Source organism: Anser anser (assembly GCF_964211835.1).
Source record: "Anser anser genome assembly, chromosome: W".
Classification (NCBI taxonomy): domain Eukaryota; kingdom Metazoa; phylum Chordata; class Aves; order Anseriformes; family Anatidae; genus Anser; species Anser anser.
This window is the reverse complement of record NC_139731.1, coordinates 14,000,507-14,017,196: the sequence shown is the minus strand read 5'-3', so window position 1 is coordinate 14,017,196 and position 16,690 is coordinate 14,000,507. Positions and strand designations below refer to the sequence as shown.

The 16,690-nt window shown below is 43.5% G+C and overlaps 1 protein-coding gene across 1 annotated transcript in view; it reads right to left on the bottom strand.

The window, feature by feature from the left end:
* Positions 1–1,344: 1,344 nt before the first annotated feature.
* Positions 1,345–16,690, bottom strand: part of LOC310888616 (phospholipid-transporting ATPase FetA-like) — a gene marked incomplete at its 3' end in the record, with an annotated part of 40,488 nt that continues 25,142 nt past the window's right edge. The window contains exons 8-10 of the mRNA XM_083815490.1: positions 15,977–16,082; positions 5,169–5,316; positions 1,345–1,536 (exon numbers count right to left, since the gene is read on the bottom strand). Coding sequence (XP_083671616.1) covers positions 1,345–1,536; positions 5,169–5,316; positions 15,977–16,082 — 446 coding nt within the window. The remainder of the gene's footprint in view (positions 1,537–5,168; positions 5,317–15,976; positions 16,083–16,690) is intronic.

Genomic DNA, 16,690 nt, shown 5'->3' with positions numbered 1-16,690 from the left:
CGATCTGCTCGAGGGCAGGAAGGCTCTGCAGGAGGATCTGGATAGGCTGGAGCGATGGGCTGAGGTCAACTGTATGAAGTTCAACAAGGCCAAGTGCCAGGTCCTGCACCTGGGGCGCAACAACCCCAAGCAGAGCTACAGGCTGGGAGATGAGTGGTTGGAAAGCTGCCTGGCCGAGAAGGACCTGGGAGTACTGGTTGATAGTCGGCTGAATATGAGCCAGCAGTGTGCCCAGGTGGCCAAGAAGGCCAACAGCATCCTGTCTTGTATAAGAAGCAGCGTGGCCAGCAGGTCTAGGGAAGTGATTGTGCCCCTGTACTCGGCTCTGGTGAGGCCGCACCTTGAGTACTGTGTTCAGTTTTGGGCCCCTCGCTACAGGAAGGACATGGACGTGCTCGAGCGAGTCCAGAGAAGGGCGACCAAGCTGGTGAGGGGTCTGGAGAACAAGTCTTACGAGGAGCGGCTGAGGGAGCTGGGCTTGTTCAGCCTGGAGAAGAGGAGGCTCAGGGGTGACCTTATCGCTCTCTACAGTTACCTTAAAGGAGGCTGTAAAGAGGTGGGGGTTGGTCTGTTCTCCTACGTGCCTGGTGACAGGACGAGGGGGAATGGGCGAAAGTTGCGACAGGGGAGTTTTAGGTTGGATGTTAGGAAGTACTTCTTTACCGAAAGGGTTATTAAGCATTGGAACGGGCTGCCCAGGGAGGTGGTGGAGTCACCATCCCTGGAGGTCTTTAAAAGACGTTTAGATGTAGAGCTTAGCGATATGGTTTAGTGGAGTACTTAGTGTTAGGTCGGAGGTTGGACTCGATGATCTTGAGGTCTCTTCCAACCTAGAAATCTGTGATACTGTGATACTGTGATACTGTGAACCTTAACTTAATTATACATAGTTAGGGGATCTCTTTCATAAAATCACTGAGGTAATGCAGCATCAAATGATGCTCAGACATGAAGGGGCCTAGAGGCCTGTGTTTTACAGCACAAGGGAGATAACTGACAAAGGGCCTCACCACATGGAAATGTTAAAAAAATCCTGGATCATTATACAGACTATTTATAGTCATGACAATTTTCTTTCTGCATGGCAGACAGGCCCTGTCTAAAACAAGCTTGTTTGTTCTTTGTATTACCATTGTGATGATGGCCATACAGACATACAGGTGGACCTGTTGTACCCCAGTGGGCTTTTGTCTATTCTGAAGGTAAAAAACAAGAAACCTGGGACACAACCACTTGATGCCACAACAGGATCATACCGAGGCCCCTCAGAGATGCACTGCTGATGCCAAGCCAGTTAGCATATATGACATCGAGTCAGTTTGCTGGAGCATGCCCTGTCAGCTGTTACTCACTTTTGATCATACTAACATCATTGGCACCATCTCCGATGGCCAGGGTCACCGCTTTCTTGTACTTCTTCACCAGCTCCACCACCTGGGCCTTCTGCAGCGGAGTCACCCGGCAGCAGATCACCACTTTGCACATGCAGGCAGTTCGCACCAGTTCTAGCTCCAGGTTCCCTTCCAGTGCATAGGCCTGAGAAGAAAGGACAAAGACGATACCTAGCAGTTTGTGCCACACTGGCAGCAACCTGTGGCCTGACAAAGAGGATGCAGTGGGAGGAAAATGAGACCTTGGTTTTGCATTCAGCACAAGGAAGGTATGAGATACCTGAAAGATCTCCAGGGCCAGGCTGATGCAGTAGGTGTTTTTCTCATCAAAATGCCCATTGCATCTCACTGCTGTAAGTAACCCTGATACACCTATGAGCTTGGGCCTTGGAACCATCACACAATAGAACAACAGCTATTCTGGCTGAAGTATCCTGACAGCACAGCAGAAGAGGGAGCACTGCACTCATGCAGCTGCTACTGAGCCTGAGCTAGCCCTGCCCATCTCCATGCCTTTGCTCATCCTTCTTGGTTTATTTGTTAAGCTTTGCCAGATTTGTGATATAAATAGAACAGATTTCAACTTGGGGCTACTTAAGGAAAGAAAAATGCTCACAGAACAGCTTTAGCTCAGGTGAGCATAAGAAGAAAAAAAAAACACAAAACCAGAGCAAATGCAACTTTGCTCTGAGTGCTGACCTTTTAAATCAGTCAGCCACATTGTTTCTATTCAGGAAACATACAGATAACTGGATGTCTGGTCACCCCTCCAGCCCTACATGAAAAGGAGCTTTTAATAGTTCTTTCAAATTGTGGGTTTTGGCTCCATTCTTTGTTTATGTCTCTTCTCAGTAGACATTCATAGTAGGAATCTACACAAATCTCTCCTCCACAGAACCATCACAGCAGGCCCACGGCCCTTTCTGTGTAAGGTGGACCATCCTTTGGCCTGATGTCTTTTTTCCTTAAAGCCAAGAGCTGTGAGTCACCAGTGCCTCTGTTTCCCTCCCATTAGTGGTGGGCAGGGAACAAGAGACCTTTCTTAACTTGGTTTTAGGGCACATGTCAGTTACTGCAGCTAGAGACACAGCATCCTGATTGCACGGCACCAGCAAAATATCACCACATAGTAACTGTATTAATGGTATGGCACACAGATCAACTAGCTGTATGATGATGCCATTGCAGATGCGGCTGTGCTCTGCTCTTTCTCTCTGTTTCAGCAAGACCATGTGTGTACACAGTTCCAGTGCTGCCACATAGCAATAAAGCACTGGCCAGATGCTGTGTTTGAGTGGGATTCTAGCAGGACTATTACCACTGTTCAAGTTCTAGGTTCACAGAAATAAATCACATATAGTTTAGTCTGTACTCTTATTGTGGCCCCCACCCAGTAGAGAGCCATGGCCATGGTGAGACTGGCTTAGTATTCAGGATCTGTGCTGCAGGGTTAAGGTACAGAGTTGGAACAGGCAGGGGCTCAAGGCCTGGTGGGATGTCAGAGGATTTGCCCATGTGGATGAGCCCAACTGGATAGAGTTCCTGTCTGTTTTGCAGAGATCTAAAGGGGATTAAGACCCTGGAATTAAGGAGGGAGGGAATGTAAAAGTGGGAGAGAGCATACCTGACAAAGTAGATACTGCCTACAACTGTCCCTGTTAGTCCAGGGTCCATATATATTGCACATAAGCCAAATAAGGATCAAGATGAGATTTTTGAATAGTAATTTGCAGGGCTAGTATAGAGCTGGAGGTTAAATTTGCTGGATTGCTGTCAAGAGAAGTAGCAACCAGTGGAAAGAGAAGCATCTTGACTCTGAAAGGCAACGTCTCCTGGCTCTCTCCATCTCTACCTATTCACTCACCCTGCAATGTTTGAATGCAAAATACAACAGACACATAAACCTGATCTAGTCTAAGCCTTCCTCTCAGATGGGTTGAACCGTGTATAAATCATTTTTGTATTTAACCTTTTCTAAAAAATTTTCAAGGATGGAAAATTTATTCCATTACTTCACTATTCTCACCAGGAGGACATTTAACACACAGCTCTCTGCCTCAGTTTAATTCTGTTACTTCTTTTACCTGTTCATATTTGAAGAGTATTGCCAGGATAGATCAGTATTCTCTAGGCTCAGAAACCTTAATGTTCTCAGTTTTCCCCCATGTTTTCCAGATCATACATGATCTTACAGTTTTCTTTGTACTCTCTAGTTGGCCTACATTTTTCTCAAACTAAAGGGCCTGAGTAACTTGAATTATTTCAGGTAAGATTTTACTGATGCCAAATGGAGCAGGAACATTTCTTCACAAGTCTTACAAGTCTTATGATCTTACATACATACATTTGTATGTGTTCAGTTAGTTATGTGAAAGTGGAGGACAGTGCATTTGTTCTCACTGGAACTACATTTTCCATTTTTTTCACACAGAATCACGGAATCATCTAGGTTGGAAGAGACCTCCAAGATCACCCAGTCCAACCTCTGACCTAATACTAACAAGTCCTCCACTAAACCATATCACTAAGCTCAACATCTAAATGTCTCTTAAAGACCTCCAGGGATGGTGACTCAACCACATCCCTGGGCAGCCCATTGCAATGCCTAACAACCCTTTCAGTAAAGAAGTTCTTCCTAATATCCAACCTAAACCTCCCCCGGCACAGCTTTAGCCCATTCCCCCTCGTCCTGTCACCAGGCACGTGGGAGAATAGACCAACCCCCACCTCTTTACAGCCTCCTTTAAGGTACCTATAGAGAGCGATAAGGTCGCCCCTGAGCCTCCTCTTCTCCAGGCTGAACAATCCCAGCTCCCTCAGCCACTCCTCTTAAGACTTGTTCTCCAGACCCCTCACCAGCTTTGTCGCCCTTCTCTGGACTCTCTCAAGCACCTCCATGTCCTTCTTGTAGCGAGGGGCCCAAAACTGAACACAGTACTCGAGGTGCGGCCTCACCAGAGCCGAGTACGGGGGGACAATCACTTCCCTAGACCTGCTGGCCACGCTGCTTCTTATACAAGTATTTTCAAATACAATACAATACTTTTCTTATACAAGTATTTTCAAAGTATTTCTCCAATATTTCATACTTATTTTCAAATCTAATTTTGAACTCTTTCTCATCCCTGCAGTTCCTCCCAGCCTGGTGTTATCTGCAGATTTAAGAAGCTTGCTCTCTTTGTAGGCAGTTAATTAAAACACTAAATATTGAATAGATGTGAGATTGCCCTCTGCAGACACCACTTAGCTGTTGTTTCAGATCTATAGTAGACCCTTAAGAGCCATACTGCCAAACAGTCTTGCATTCGTCACATAAAAATTTCATCTAGGCCATATTACTTCAGTTTGCTTGGAACAACATCATGGGAGAGAGCATCAAACAATTTATTAGTTAAGTTATATGATATACACTCTATCTGTTATTAGATATATTTAGTAGAATACATTCTTGGCTTACTCAAAATCCATGTTTGATGTTATCTTCTTGGGGCATTCACAGAGTGATTATTCTTCCAGTATATTTCTAGAAAGGGTAATCTTTATTGCTCCTGTTCACTGAATATCAGGACCAGCTTTTCCCTGTTCCAGTCTTCTGAAACCTTGCCCATCATCTTTGATGTCTCAGATAACCACTAGAGCTAATCTTCAATTGGAGAGAAGGGTAGAAGGGAGGGGGGAGCAGCCTTCTTATTAAAGCATTTTCAGACTTCCAATATATTCTAACATATTAAGTTCCTAAGAAAACTCAGTCCCATCATGACTCTGAATCTTCCTTACCAGGCTGTGACCGTTGATAACTAGACCATACACCCCATTTGCTTGTTCATCAGGTAGGAGCTTTGGCTTTTTGGAAGATTTTTCAAACTGAATGTTGATTTCATCACTGTCCAGAAAGGTGTCTGGCTTCATCTTTTTCCTTGCATTCCTAAAAAAAAAATCCAGATAATAATTAAAATCTTGTAAAGATGTATGCTTTACTAAATCAACTTTATGAAAATAGAAATTTGATGCTTCCCTTTGTTAACTTAGTTCAGTTTTCCCTGTATCCCTACCACAACATGAATGGTTTAGCTGCAGCTGTTTGTGCATATCAGCCACATGCTTCTGAAACTCTAACAAGTGTTAACTAAACTTGTGCTGCCACAGGTCAAACAACTCATCAGAATGTCACAAAGGACAGTATCCCAAAGGGATCCCAATTTTCCATGCATGTTGTCTGACAACCACCTACTTCAACAGAAAAGGACTGAAAAACTTCCCAATTTTCCACCTATACCTAAGAACTTGTGTCTCCTGAGGAGACTATGGAGGAAATCAGGTTTCCAGATAATGCTAGAAAAGGAACATATACAAGCAAAGAATTGTAATGTCGATGAACAGTAGAGCAACAGCACAGATCAAACCCGGAGCCTAAGGCTTTGTGGCCTTTGTGGATCACTTGTCCAGTGCCAATTGATGTTGCCTGCCTGAGTCTGCTGTCTTATTCATTTATATAGATTTGGTCTCTTTGTGAGAAACACTCCATAGCCAATAACTTAGGCTCAGGCGAGGATCTCAGTGAAGTAGTAATTTATTCGCGATTGCAATGGCGGGCGCCCCACAAGCAGGAGAGCGCACCCACTAGTTCCAAAACACAGTTTATATACTTTTTGATGACAGGACCCTCCCCTGTTTCCCCACTGGAGTGGGTAATCCAGGTTCACAATCTACCTGATGCTTCACAGACAATGCCTGGCCTTCAGTTTCTGGCCTGTTTTTGAGATGGTAATGTTTTCTCCCCTTATCTGGCTTGACTTAACATAGTGATTTCCACCTGATTGCTCTAAGGAGTCTGGTTGTCTGCATTTTAGGAGGTCACCTGCTGAGCTTTCTTATCACTGTAAGCATATCTCAATACCACATTCCTTCCTTCTATACAATGTAACACTGCAAAAACAACATTTCTATTCCCACAATTCCCCCCTTTTCTCTTTTTATAATTTGTTGATTTTTGCAAAATTTTTCTCTAAGGTGTAATTTGGTAGATGTCTTCCTCTTCTTCACTTTCTTTGCTTTCCATTTCCTCTAATATCATCATCTTATCTGAGTAGGGTGGTGGATCCATGGTCATTTGTTTCAAAAGTGCAGTTTCAGTAAACCGCTGGACAAGTCCCCTTACACAGGGGATAATGCAACAACCAATGGCTGTCAAAACTCCTGCTACTACAATCAAGGATGTAAATATGGACACTACCATCCCTTTCCATTTACCAAACCAAGATTCCAACCATCCTGTGATGGAAGTGTCTGCTCCTAAGTTTTCTGCCAATTCATTGGCAAGGGTGGTAAGCCCTTGCAATGCTCTAGTTACTGTGCCATCCGGGGCAGTATTGTTAGGGATAAAAGTACAACAACGGTTGCCCAGCATCACGCACACACCACCTTTCTCCGCAAGAATCATATCTAATGCTATTCTGTTTTCCCAAGCCATTTTGCTGGTGGCATCGAGTTGTTCAGCGATTCCTCTTATCGCATCTCTTGTATAGTTTATGAATCTCTGCTGATTATAATAGATATAATTAATCCAATCCACATTTTTATTAATTGTTACCCACCAGAACAGTGACTCAAACCCTGTAGCAATTTGATTCCTGGCTTTACATCAGGAACTCCTCTAGGCACCCCAATAGAATCTATGTACGCTCTATCATCAAATGATACTCCTAAGCTTCTTTTACTTCTTCTGGGTATTTGTGATGTTTCTCTTTCAAATGCCAGGGTGAAGGGTATAGCTAATTGAACAAGTGCACAAGTGCCTCCCCAGTTAGATGGTAGGGTGGACCGTAAGATCTTCCCTCCACAGTACCACCAGAGATCTGCCCTGGGGATCTCAAGTCTTGAGCAGTTTCCCATCAAGTCCTCGGTGTTATAAGTGAGACCATACAAATTTCTTGGTCTATCAGAAATATTTTATTAATTAAGTAAGCAGGCACAAGCAAAACAGCGCTGGGCGGCTGGGGAGTCTCCGCTCCACCACAGCACGCAACTTTCCCTTTTCAGTGTCGCCGTTTTATAGCATCCAAGTTTCGGCTTGTCAGGACTTGTTGGACCTTCTGAAGCTGTGCAGTTCGTTGTTGGGGGTCGTTGTTTTTCTTTCAATGATCATGCATTGTGCTCGTGTTCAAGGGGGAGGGTAGTGAAGCGGGAAACAGTATTTCACAGAGTCTTTGTTTTACCAAGGATGTTTATCCAACACCCCCACCCCACTATCTACTTGCTTAGTCTTCCCCCTTAACAAGGTCGTAAATTGCAAAACCTTATCTTCTCAGCAGATCCTCTGAATTCCTTTTAAAGACAATGAACAAACACCCGCTAATTTATCACAATCCCTCCTTTTTCTTTTTCTAACATATTTTGTTCATTGATGAATTTTTGAAGCACTTGTTTGCTCAATATTAAAGTTTCTGCGTCATCCTCCTCCTGTTCAAGAGATTCATATTTCGCACGCACAAGCATAAGGTGAGCTGCCTCTAATCGGTTTTTTTACAATCGCGATTATTCGATTGAATATACATGGTACAAAAGTTAGTGTTAATATGAGCAGCAACAAAGGTCCTGCTATAGTTGATAGCAGTGTAGTGAGCCAAAGTGAGTAATTAAACCAGGATTCATACCAGTTCTGGTGGGCTTCATTTTCTATTTTTCGTTTTTCTAACCCTTCTCTCAATTTAGTCATTGTATCCCTTACTACTCCAGTATGATCTGCATATACACAACACTCCTCTCGTAGGGCTGCACACAATCCTCCTTGTTGTAGAAAAATCAGATCTAATCCCCTACGATTTTGTCGTACAGATTTCTCTAAAGCTGATACAGATTGCTCGATACGGGCCAAATCCTCATCTACAGCAATGCGTAGAGAGGTAAATTCTTGGCTTTGTTTTACCAGAGAGGTAATTTCAGTTCCGGCTCCTGCAGCCCCCAGAATCATCAGAGTGGCTAAAGTGACAGCCGTAATAGGCTCTCTCTTCCTTAAGTGGTTTTTTTGCCATAGCATGTTGGATGTACATATACTCCTCAGAATGGTAAAGAATCCTAGGTATAATTACTACCTGTACACAAAAATCATGAGACGAGTTGAACAATTTCAAAGATAAGCATGGAGTTACCCCCAGAGACGAACATACCCATCTGGTGTTATCTGCTGGTATTAACCATTTTTCTTTGTCTAATTGTGTAACATTTTCTGTAATATTGCATAGATGGAACTTCTTACTGTGAGAAACACTCCGTAGCCAACAACCCAGGCCCAGGCGGGGATCTCAGTGAAGTAGCAATCCATTCGCGATTGCAATGGCGGGCGCCCCACAAGCAGGAGAGCGCACCTACCAGCTCCAAAAACACAGTTTATATACTTTTTGATGACAGGACCCTCCCCTGTTTCCCCACTGGAGTGGGTAATCCAGGTTCACAATCTATCTGATGCTTCACAGACAATGCCTGGCCTTCAGTTGCCGGCCTGTTTTTGAGATGGTAATGTTTTCTCCCCTTATCTGGCTTGACTTAACATAGTGATTTTCACCTGATTGCTCTAAGGAGTCTGGTTGTCTGCATTTTAGGAGGTCACCTGCTGAGCTTTCTTATCACTGTAAGCATATCTCAATACCACATTCCTTCCTTCTATACAATGTAACACTGCAAAAACAACATTTCTATTCCCACATCACCAGGGACCGTGCCTACGCATCTGCCATTCCCAGTTACTTCCGTTAACATTATTCCTACATCCCTTCCCCAATTGCATTGTGGGGGATCGGTTTCGTTTGAACGGGTGGTCTCTCCCAGATCCCCAATGGCGTCGTAATATGAGGGCCTTATATCAAGACATAACCAGCAAGGTCTAGGCACGTCTGGATTTGGTTGATTCAACAACTGATAACTAGCATTCATGATTCTCCATATGTTATTCCCGGTCACCCCTTCATTTCTAATCCCGTACTCCGGGTTTACTGATTTATTAGCAACCTCCAGTGGTTTAGGGCTATTAGGAGTTAGCATTCTAAAAGCTTGTGTAGGCTGAATCCTCAAAACACTCCCTGACAGTTTCTGATTTGGTCCCACCCGTTGGGGACTCTTAGTCTCTTCCTTCTTTATATAGATGATGCCTCCCCTATCAGTCCCCCAGCAGTAGTTATCTGCTGAACAACATGGTGATCTTCCCATCTAATCAGGCTCCATTTAAAAGGTTTGTGAGGGTGCGCAGACCCAGGAACAGTGAAAACAATCGTACCCATTACTATGTATCGCAAAAAAAAAAATGGCTAGGGCCCATTTTCCAGAGTTCTTTACCTGGCCACGTAATTCCCCACCGTTTCACTCTCTGCCTCGCTTGTCAGTTCGGTTGCAGCGAACTACAAGGTGCAGGTTCTTCTCGGCAGCAGCAGTGTTCTTCAGGGGAGTTTCTCAGGTAACCGCGACCTTTTTCTGATCAAACAGGGTCCCCTCTCCTCCTTTTTTTTTTTACGATACATAGACAGTTAGACCATACTTATCGAGTTCGTTTCAACGTGAGCTTTAAGTCATCAGGGCCTGCGACTGCTTCCCATTCGCTTTTCTGGATCGGTCCTTTCACGCGACTGGCATGCGTTCACCCCTTCTCAGCCGTCCGGATAGCCGTCTCTGTGATAAGTAAAACAACATAGGGGCCTCCCCACCGTGGTGTTAAAGACGTTTCTTTCCATGTCTTAATTAGAACCCTATCTCCAGGTTGTATCCTATGGATTGCTATATCTAGCCACCAAGCCTTTCGCTTGCAACTCCCTCCGTCGGTTCATAAGCTGTATTAAATAAGGTTTTAATTGGATATCCTGTACCTGGGGGTGATCAGATGGCATCTCTAAATCATAAGGCATACCATACAGCCTTTCAAAAGGTGAGATTCCGACATCGGCTCGGGGCTATGTCCGGATATTCAATAGTGCAAGCGGTAAACATTTCACCCAGGAGGTTTTTGTCTCTATCATAAGCTTTGTTAGTTGCTTTTTAATTTCACCATTCATTCGTTCTACCTTTCCCGAACTCTGAGGATGCCAGGGAGTGTGATATTCCCATTTAATTCCCAGAGCCTTCATCGTGTCTCGGGATACCTTTGACACAAAGTGTGGGCCTCGATCAGAGTCAATTGCTTCTATTACCCCGTATCTGGGTATGATGCTTTCTAATAATATCTTTACCACGGTTTGAGCTGTGGCCCTTGCCATAGGGAATGCTTCAACAAAGTTTGTGAGGTGATCTACAATAACTAACAAGTATCTATATCGCCCCGTTTTTGGAAGTTCAGTAAAATCTAATTGAATCTTTGCAAAAGGTCGATGTGCCAATTCTCGTCCTCCTCCCGGGACCCTTTTTCTCATGTGTTGAGCATTTACCCTCCGACAAGTTATGCAATCATTTACGATCCTCTTTGCTATATTATAAATCCCTATACACATATAATATGTGGCAAATTGATCCACCAACGCCTGAGTACCCCAGTGCGTCTGTTCATGAAATCTCCGTAGCACCCTCATAGCTACTGATTTTGGTAACACTTCCCGTCCATCAGGCAGTACCCATTTCCCTTTATCGTTTTTTTTTTGTTTTTTTTTTTTTTGTTTGTTTTTTTGTTTTGAACCCCCATTTGTGTCATCTTGTCTTCTTCTGTAATAGTGAAACAGAGTAAGGGGAGGGGAATGGGTCCATTCGACCACAGGGAGTTAGTCGGCCCGCACTTGTAGCAGTTTTTATAAGGCGGGCTTTCTTCCTCAGAACAATTGCATTCAATCCCATCAACTCCCCATTCACTCCAGCAATCATAACATGGAAATTCCTTTAAGTCTTTCCCACAGTATTAAGTATTATATTAAGCATTATTATATATTATTATATTATTATTATATTAATTACTATATCTTAAGTATAAGTATTAAGTATTTCCCACAGTCTGGGCAATCTTCCCTCGTTCTTCTAATTCTTATACTCATTAATGCTGCCCTTTTTGCCTCCTGATCTGCTAGATTATTACCCCTAACCTGAGGGGTGAGGCCTTTTTGATGCCCTTTTATATGTACTACGGCAATTTCTTTGGGCTCTCTGATAGCTTGTAAAACCTGGGTAATCAATTCCTGATGTATTAAACCCTTTCCTTGTGAATTGATGAGCCCCCTTTCTTCCCATATTTTACCAAATGTATGTACTACCCCATAAGCATATTTTGAATCTGTATATATTGTACCGCTTTTATTTTTCAACAATTTTAGGGCCCGCAATATGGCATATAGCTCGCAAGCTTGGGCGGACCAGCTAGGACTCAAAGGTCCAGATTCCACTATCTCAAATGTTTTCCCGTTTACTAACGCGTATCCTGATTTTTGCTTTCCCTCGACTACTCTCGAGGAACCATCCACATATATCTGTTCACCGATGGGTAATTCCACCTCCTCTAGATCAGGTCTCAATTTCGTTTGCTCTTCTATATTTCGGAGGCAATCGTGTCCTAAGGACTCATTTGGTTCCCCATAAAGAAATTGAGCAGGGTTCTGTAGGGAGGTTGTTCCTAATGTTAATTTTGGAGAGGAAATCAAAATTCCTTCATATTTTAATAATCTGGCGTCAGTGATCCATTTCTCTGCCTTCTGTTGCAGTACCCCGCATATATTGTGTAGAGATATTACTTTGATTTCCCCCCCAAAAGTGATCTTCTGTGCTTCTTCCGCTAACAAGGCAGCAGCTACCACTACCTGCAAACAGTTTGGCCAACCCCGGCTAACCGGATCCAATAATTTAGACAAATAGGCCACAGGTTTGTTTTTTTTTTTAACTCCTTGCCCATTCTTGGGCCAGCACTCCGTATGCCGTGCCTGCTGCGCTGTTCACAAAAAAAACAAAACAAAACAAAACAGCCTCCTTAAATCTGGTAAGCTTAACACTGGGGGGCGTACTAGTTCCTCCTTTAACTTGTTCAGTCGTTCCTCATCTTCTTTTGTCCATTTGAGTAATCCATCCTTATTCAGCTTGTTATATAAAAATTTAACCTTTCCACTATAATCTTCTATCCATTGTCTACAGTATCCGGTCAACCCTAACAGTTGCCGTACCTGCCTTTTAGTTCGCGGGGACGCTAAAGCCAATATTCCACTGATTCTGCCTGGGTCTAACTTCTTAGTCCCCTTACTTAACTGGTGACCCAGGTACTTTATCTCTTGCTCCACAATTTGTAATTTTGCCCCTCCTTTTTCTTTTAAAGGGTACAGAGGGTACAGATTAACTCGATTCTCTGAGCCAATCCAAAGGCTCGCATATTCGCTCCCCTCTAAACAAAAAGGTTCCTTTGTATTTACATAAATGTTTAAGGCTTGGCAAACCCAGTCTTCAAACGACCCAAATATGGGCCAATAATTTGCCTACCTCCCCAAACTTCAACACAATAATGAATCATTTTTACTTTATCCTTTCCCCGCCTAAAAGGGGAATCACTCCAATTCTTAATCATTAACCCCAGTGGACTATCTGTGGGAATAGGGGGCAACCTAGCACTAGGCATTACCCCACCCATGGGACCAGAAGGCTTACTCTTCTTCTGTCCCATCTTCCGGAGTGCCTTCACACACACACACAGCCGCTTCCCCCTGGTCGTGGCCCAGTCCCTCGCGGGATGTGGGAACCGCACTACTGAGGGGTCCGCACTCACTTCGTCCGCAATTGGACGTCTCACACAGACGCACTCCGGGATCACCAACCCCAACCGAACGGATCACCGGCCTATACTTACCCACCCCGTGGGTCTTCGTTCGGTCTTCGTGCACAAAGATTGCTTGGGGTTACCGGTTTTATTTGCTTGTGCCTAATTTTGGGTTCGTCGGTGAAGGGCTCGAGCGGGATTTCCCGTTCCCGGGGCCGCCAGAATCGGCGGGGCGCCTCCCCTAGAGGGATTCCCAGTCAATCCGTCTTCATCCGAGTCACGGCACCAAATTTGTTATAAGTGAGACCATACAAATTTCTTGGTCTATCAGAAATATTTTATTAATTAAGTAAGCAGGCACAAGCAAAACAGCGCTGGGCGGCTGGGGAGTCTCCGCTCCACCACAGCACGCAACTTTCCCTTTTCAGTGTCGCCGTTTTATAGCATCCAAGTTTCGGCTTGTCAGGACTTGTTGGACCTTCTGAAGCTGTGCAGTTCGTTGTTGGGGGTCGTTGTTTTTCTTTCAATGATCATGCATTGTGCTCGTGTTCAAGGGGGAGGGTAGTGAAGCGGGAAACAGTATTTCACAGAGTCTTTGTTTTACCAAGGATGTTTATCCAACACCCCCACCCCACTATCTACTTGCTTAGTCTTCCCCCTTAACAAGGTCGTAAATTGCAAAACCTTATCTTCTCAGCAGATCCTCTGAATTCCTTTTAAAGACAATGAACAAACACCCGCTAATTTATCACAATCCCTCCTTTTTCTTTTTCTAACATATTTTGTTCATTGATGAATTTTTGAAGCACTTGTTTGCTCAATATTAAAGTTTCTGCGTCATCCTCCTCCTGTTCAAGAGATTCATATTTCGCACGCACAAGCATAAGGTGAGCTGCCTCTAATCGGTTTTTTTACAATCGCGATTATTCGATTGAATATTGATTCCTGGCTTTATGTTCATCGGGAACTCCTCTAGGCACCCCAATAGAATCTATGTACGCTCTATCATCAAATGATACTCCTAAGCTTCTTTTACTTCTTCTGGGTATTTGTGATGTTTCTCTTTCAAATGCCAGGGTGAAGGGTATAGCTAATTGAACAAGTGCACAAGTGCCTCCCCAGTTAGATGGCAGGATGGACCGTAAGATCTTCCCTCCACAGTACCACCAGAGATCTGCCCTGGGGATCTCAAGTCTTGAATATTTTCCCATCAAGTCCTCGGTAGCATTCAAGGTCCTCGTGCACAAGGCAAATTCTCCCAGATGCTGGGTAGCACTCACACCCTGCCGTGAGAGGCAAGCTGTATGGTTACCTATAGCTGTGGAGAATACAGGGGGAGCCCTGATATTGCTATCGTGCAAGGAAGGGAATGGCAAAGAGAGAGACTTACAGGCCTCATTTCCCCAGGCAGTCTTTTCTTGGTACAATGCAATCATACATCGCATTCCCTGGGAATCCTCGGTCCACCCCAATGGGCAGGGCACTATCTGGGCAATCGGTCATCATGAGGCACAAGCATAGCAATTGCTATGGTTGAGACTCTGGACAGTATTTTTGACCCATTCTATCCAGGCATTCACATCCCCATGCCCTGTTTCAATCTCAAATGTTTGAACCGCCGCATTTCAAAGAGGGCCTCCTGTTTTCTCACCTGTTTTCTCCTTGAGTTTCTCCCTTTCTCAGATGGAAATAGAGGATCATTTCCATACAGCTATTCTCAATCTGGCTGTTGGGTCTCTACCAGTTATTTGTTCTCTCTGCTCAATTGTCGTTGGGCATTTAAATCTCCACAAGCTAATACCTCACAAGCATCAAACATGACAGATTGCGGTACATAACCCTCTGTCACATTCACCCATATTTTTATGGGGTATCCCGTCTTACTATTATCTGGTCATGCCTTTTCCAAGTTGCCAATTGACCAAGGCTTTCTCTGAGGCCTACAATCACTAAAAACAAAATTAATAATTGATTTTTCCCTGTCATTATTTTTAAACCTTAGGTTTCCAAATAATTATCAATACAAAGAATAAGATATACACTACTACCATAACAAACCCCCCTTGGGAACACTTCAGTTCACTATAGGCCAGTCCTTTCTCTCAATCACAAGTCACACTCATTAGTTACCTGTGAAAATAAAAGGTTAGTTTACAATTGCAAGCTCTTATCCCGGACGAGCCCCCAAATTGTGAGAAACACTCCGTAGCCAATAAGTTAGGCTCAGGCGAGGATCTCAGTGAAGTAGTAATTTATTCGCGATTGCAATGGCGGGCGCCCCACAAGCAGGAGAGCGCACCCACTAGTTCCAAAACACAGTTTATATACTTTTTGATGACAGGACCCTCCCCTGTTTCCCCACTGGAGTGGGTAATCCAGGTTCACAATCTACCTGATGCTTCACAGACAATGCCTGGCCTTCAGTTTCCGGCCTGTTTTTGAGATGGTAATGTTTTCTCCCCTTATCTGGCTTGACTTAACATAGTGATTTTAACCTGATCGCTCTAAGGAGTCTGGTTGTCTGCATTTTAGGAGGTCACCTGCTGAGCTTTCTTATCACTGTAAGCATATCTCAATACCACATTCCTTCCTTCTATACAATGTAACACTGCAAAAACAACATTTCTATTCCCACATCTTCGAACAAGAAGTTTCAGAGTTTATCCTCAGAGGAGATTTCTACACTATGTCTAGATGCTAGGTCTTCCAGGAAGTCGGTTAGCCCTTATCTAGAGTCCCTGAAATGAGCTACACCAGGTAAACATACAATAAAAAATAAAAAATAAAAAAAAAGGAATAACATAACAATAACATAACCATAACATAACATACTGCCCTGTTCCACTGTAAGTGCAGAGTAATGAAGCTGTATATTTCAGCCATTTACCTGAGTTCATTAAGTACATCATCAGATGTGCTGCCTTCAATTACGAAAACATCTGCTATGTCATCATTCAGCAAGTTGCAGGAGTAACCAATATTCATTGCCGTTTCTGAGAAAGAGAAATCAGGAAGATGACCCATCTTAGTACCGCAAACCCACCAACAGTCTCTGCAGACTTTTTACACCCATGACAAAAGCTCACATTCTCACTCAAAAGGGCCTGCAGCTTTTCAGAGCCAACAGTTTAAGACAGCCAGACAACTCACCCTGATGGGTGTAAGCAGAAAATCTCCCCTAATCAGGCTTCACAAGACCACAGAAAAAAGTAATTCTACCAAAATAAAAAAGCTCAAAACACCCTTCAGTCTGCATACTTGGAGCTACCAAGATGTTTCATGTTGATTCAAAAAAAAATTTTTAGGATATTTAGCTTTCCTTCCCCCCCCCCTTCAAAAAAGCCTCAAACCATAGCTCTGAAGAAGAATGTCAAGACATTTCATTTAGAATATTCTGGGGGGGGGAAATTATTTTGGTATTTCATAATAGAAAACTATTTCATTCCAAACATGAAATAATGAGACACTTCATTTTTCTCAAAAATTCTCTGTTCATTTTTTGGGTGAAATGTTTTATAATTACTTTTGGTCTCCTGGAAACACCATTGTTTCAGCAAGGTTGCTATTTCTGAAAAAAAATAATAAATCATTGGATTCTATT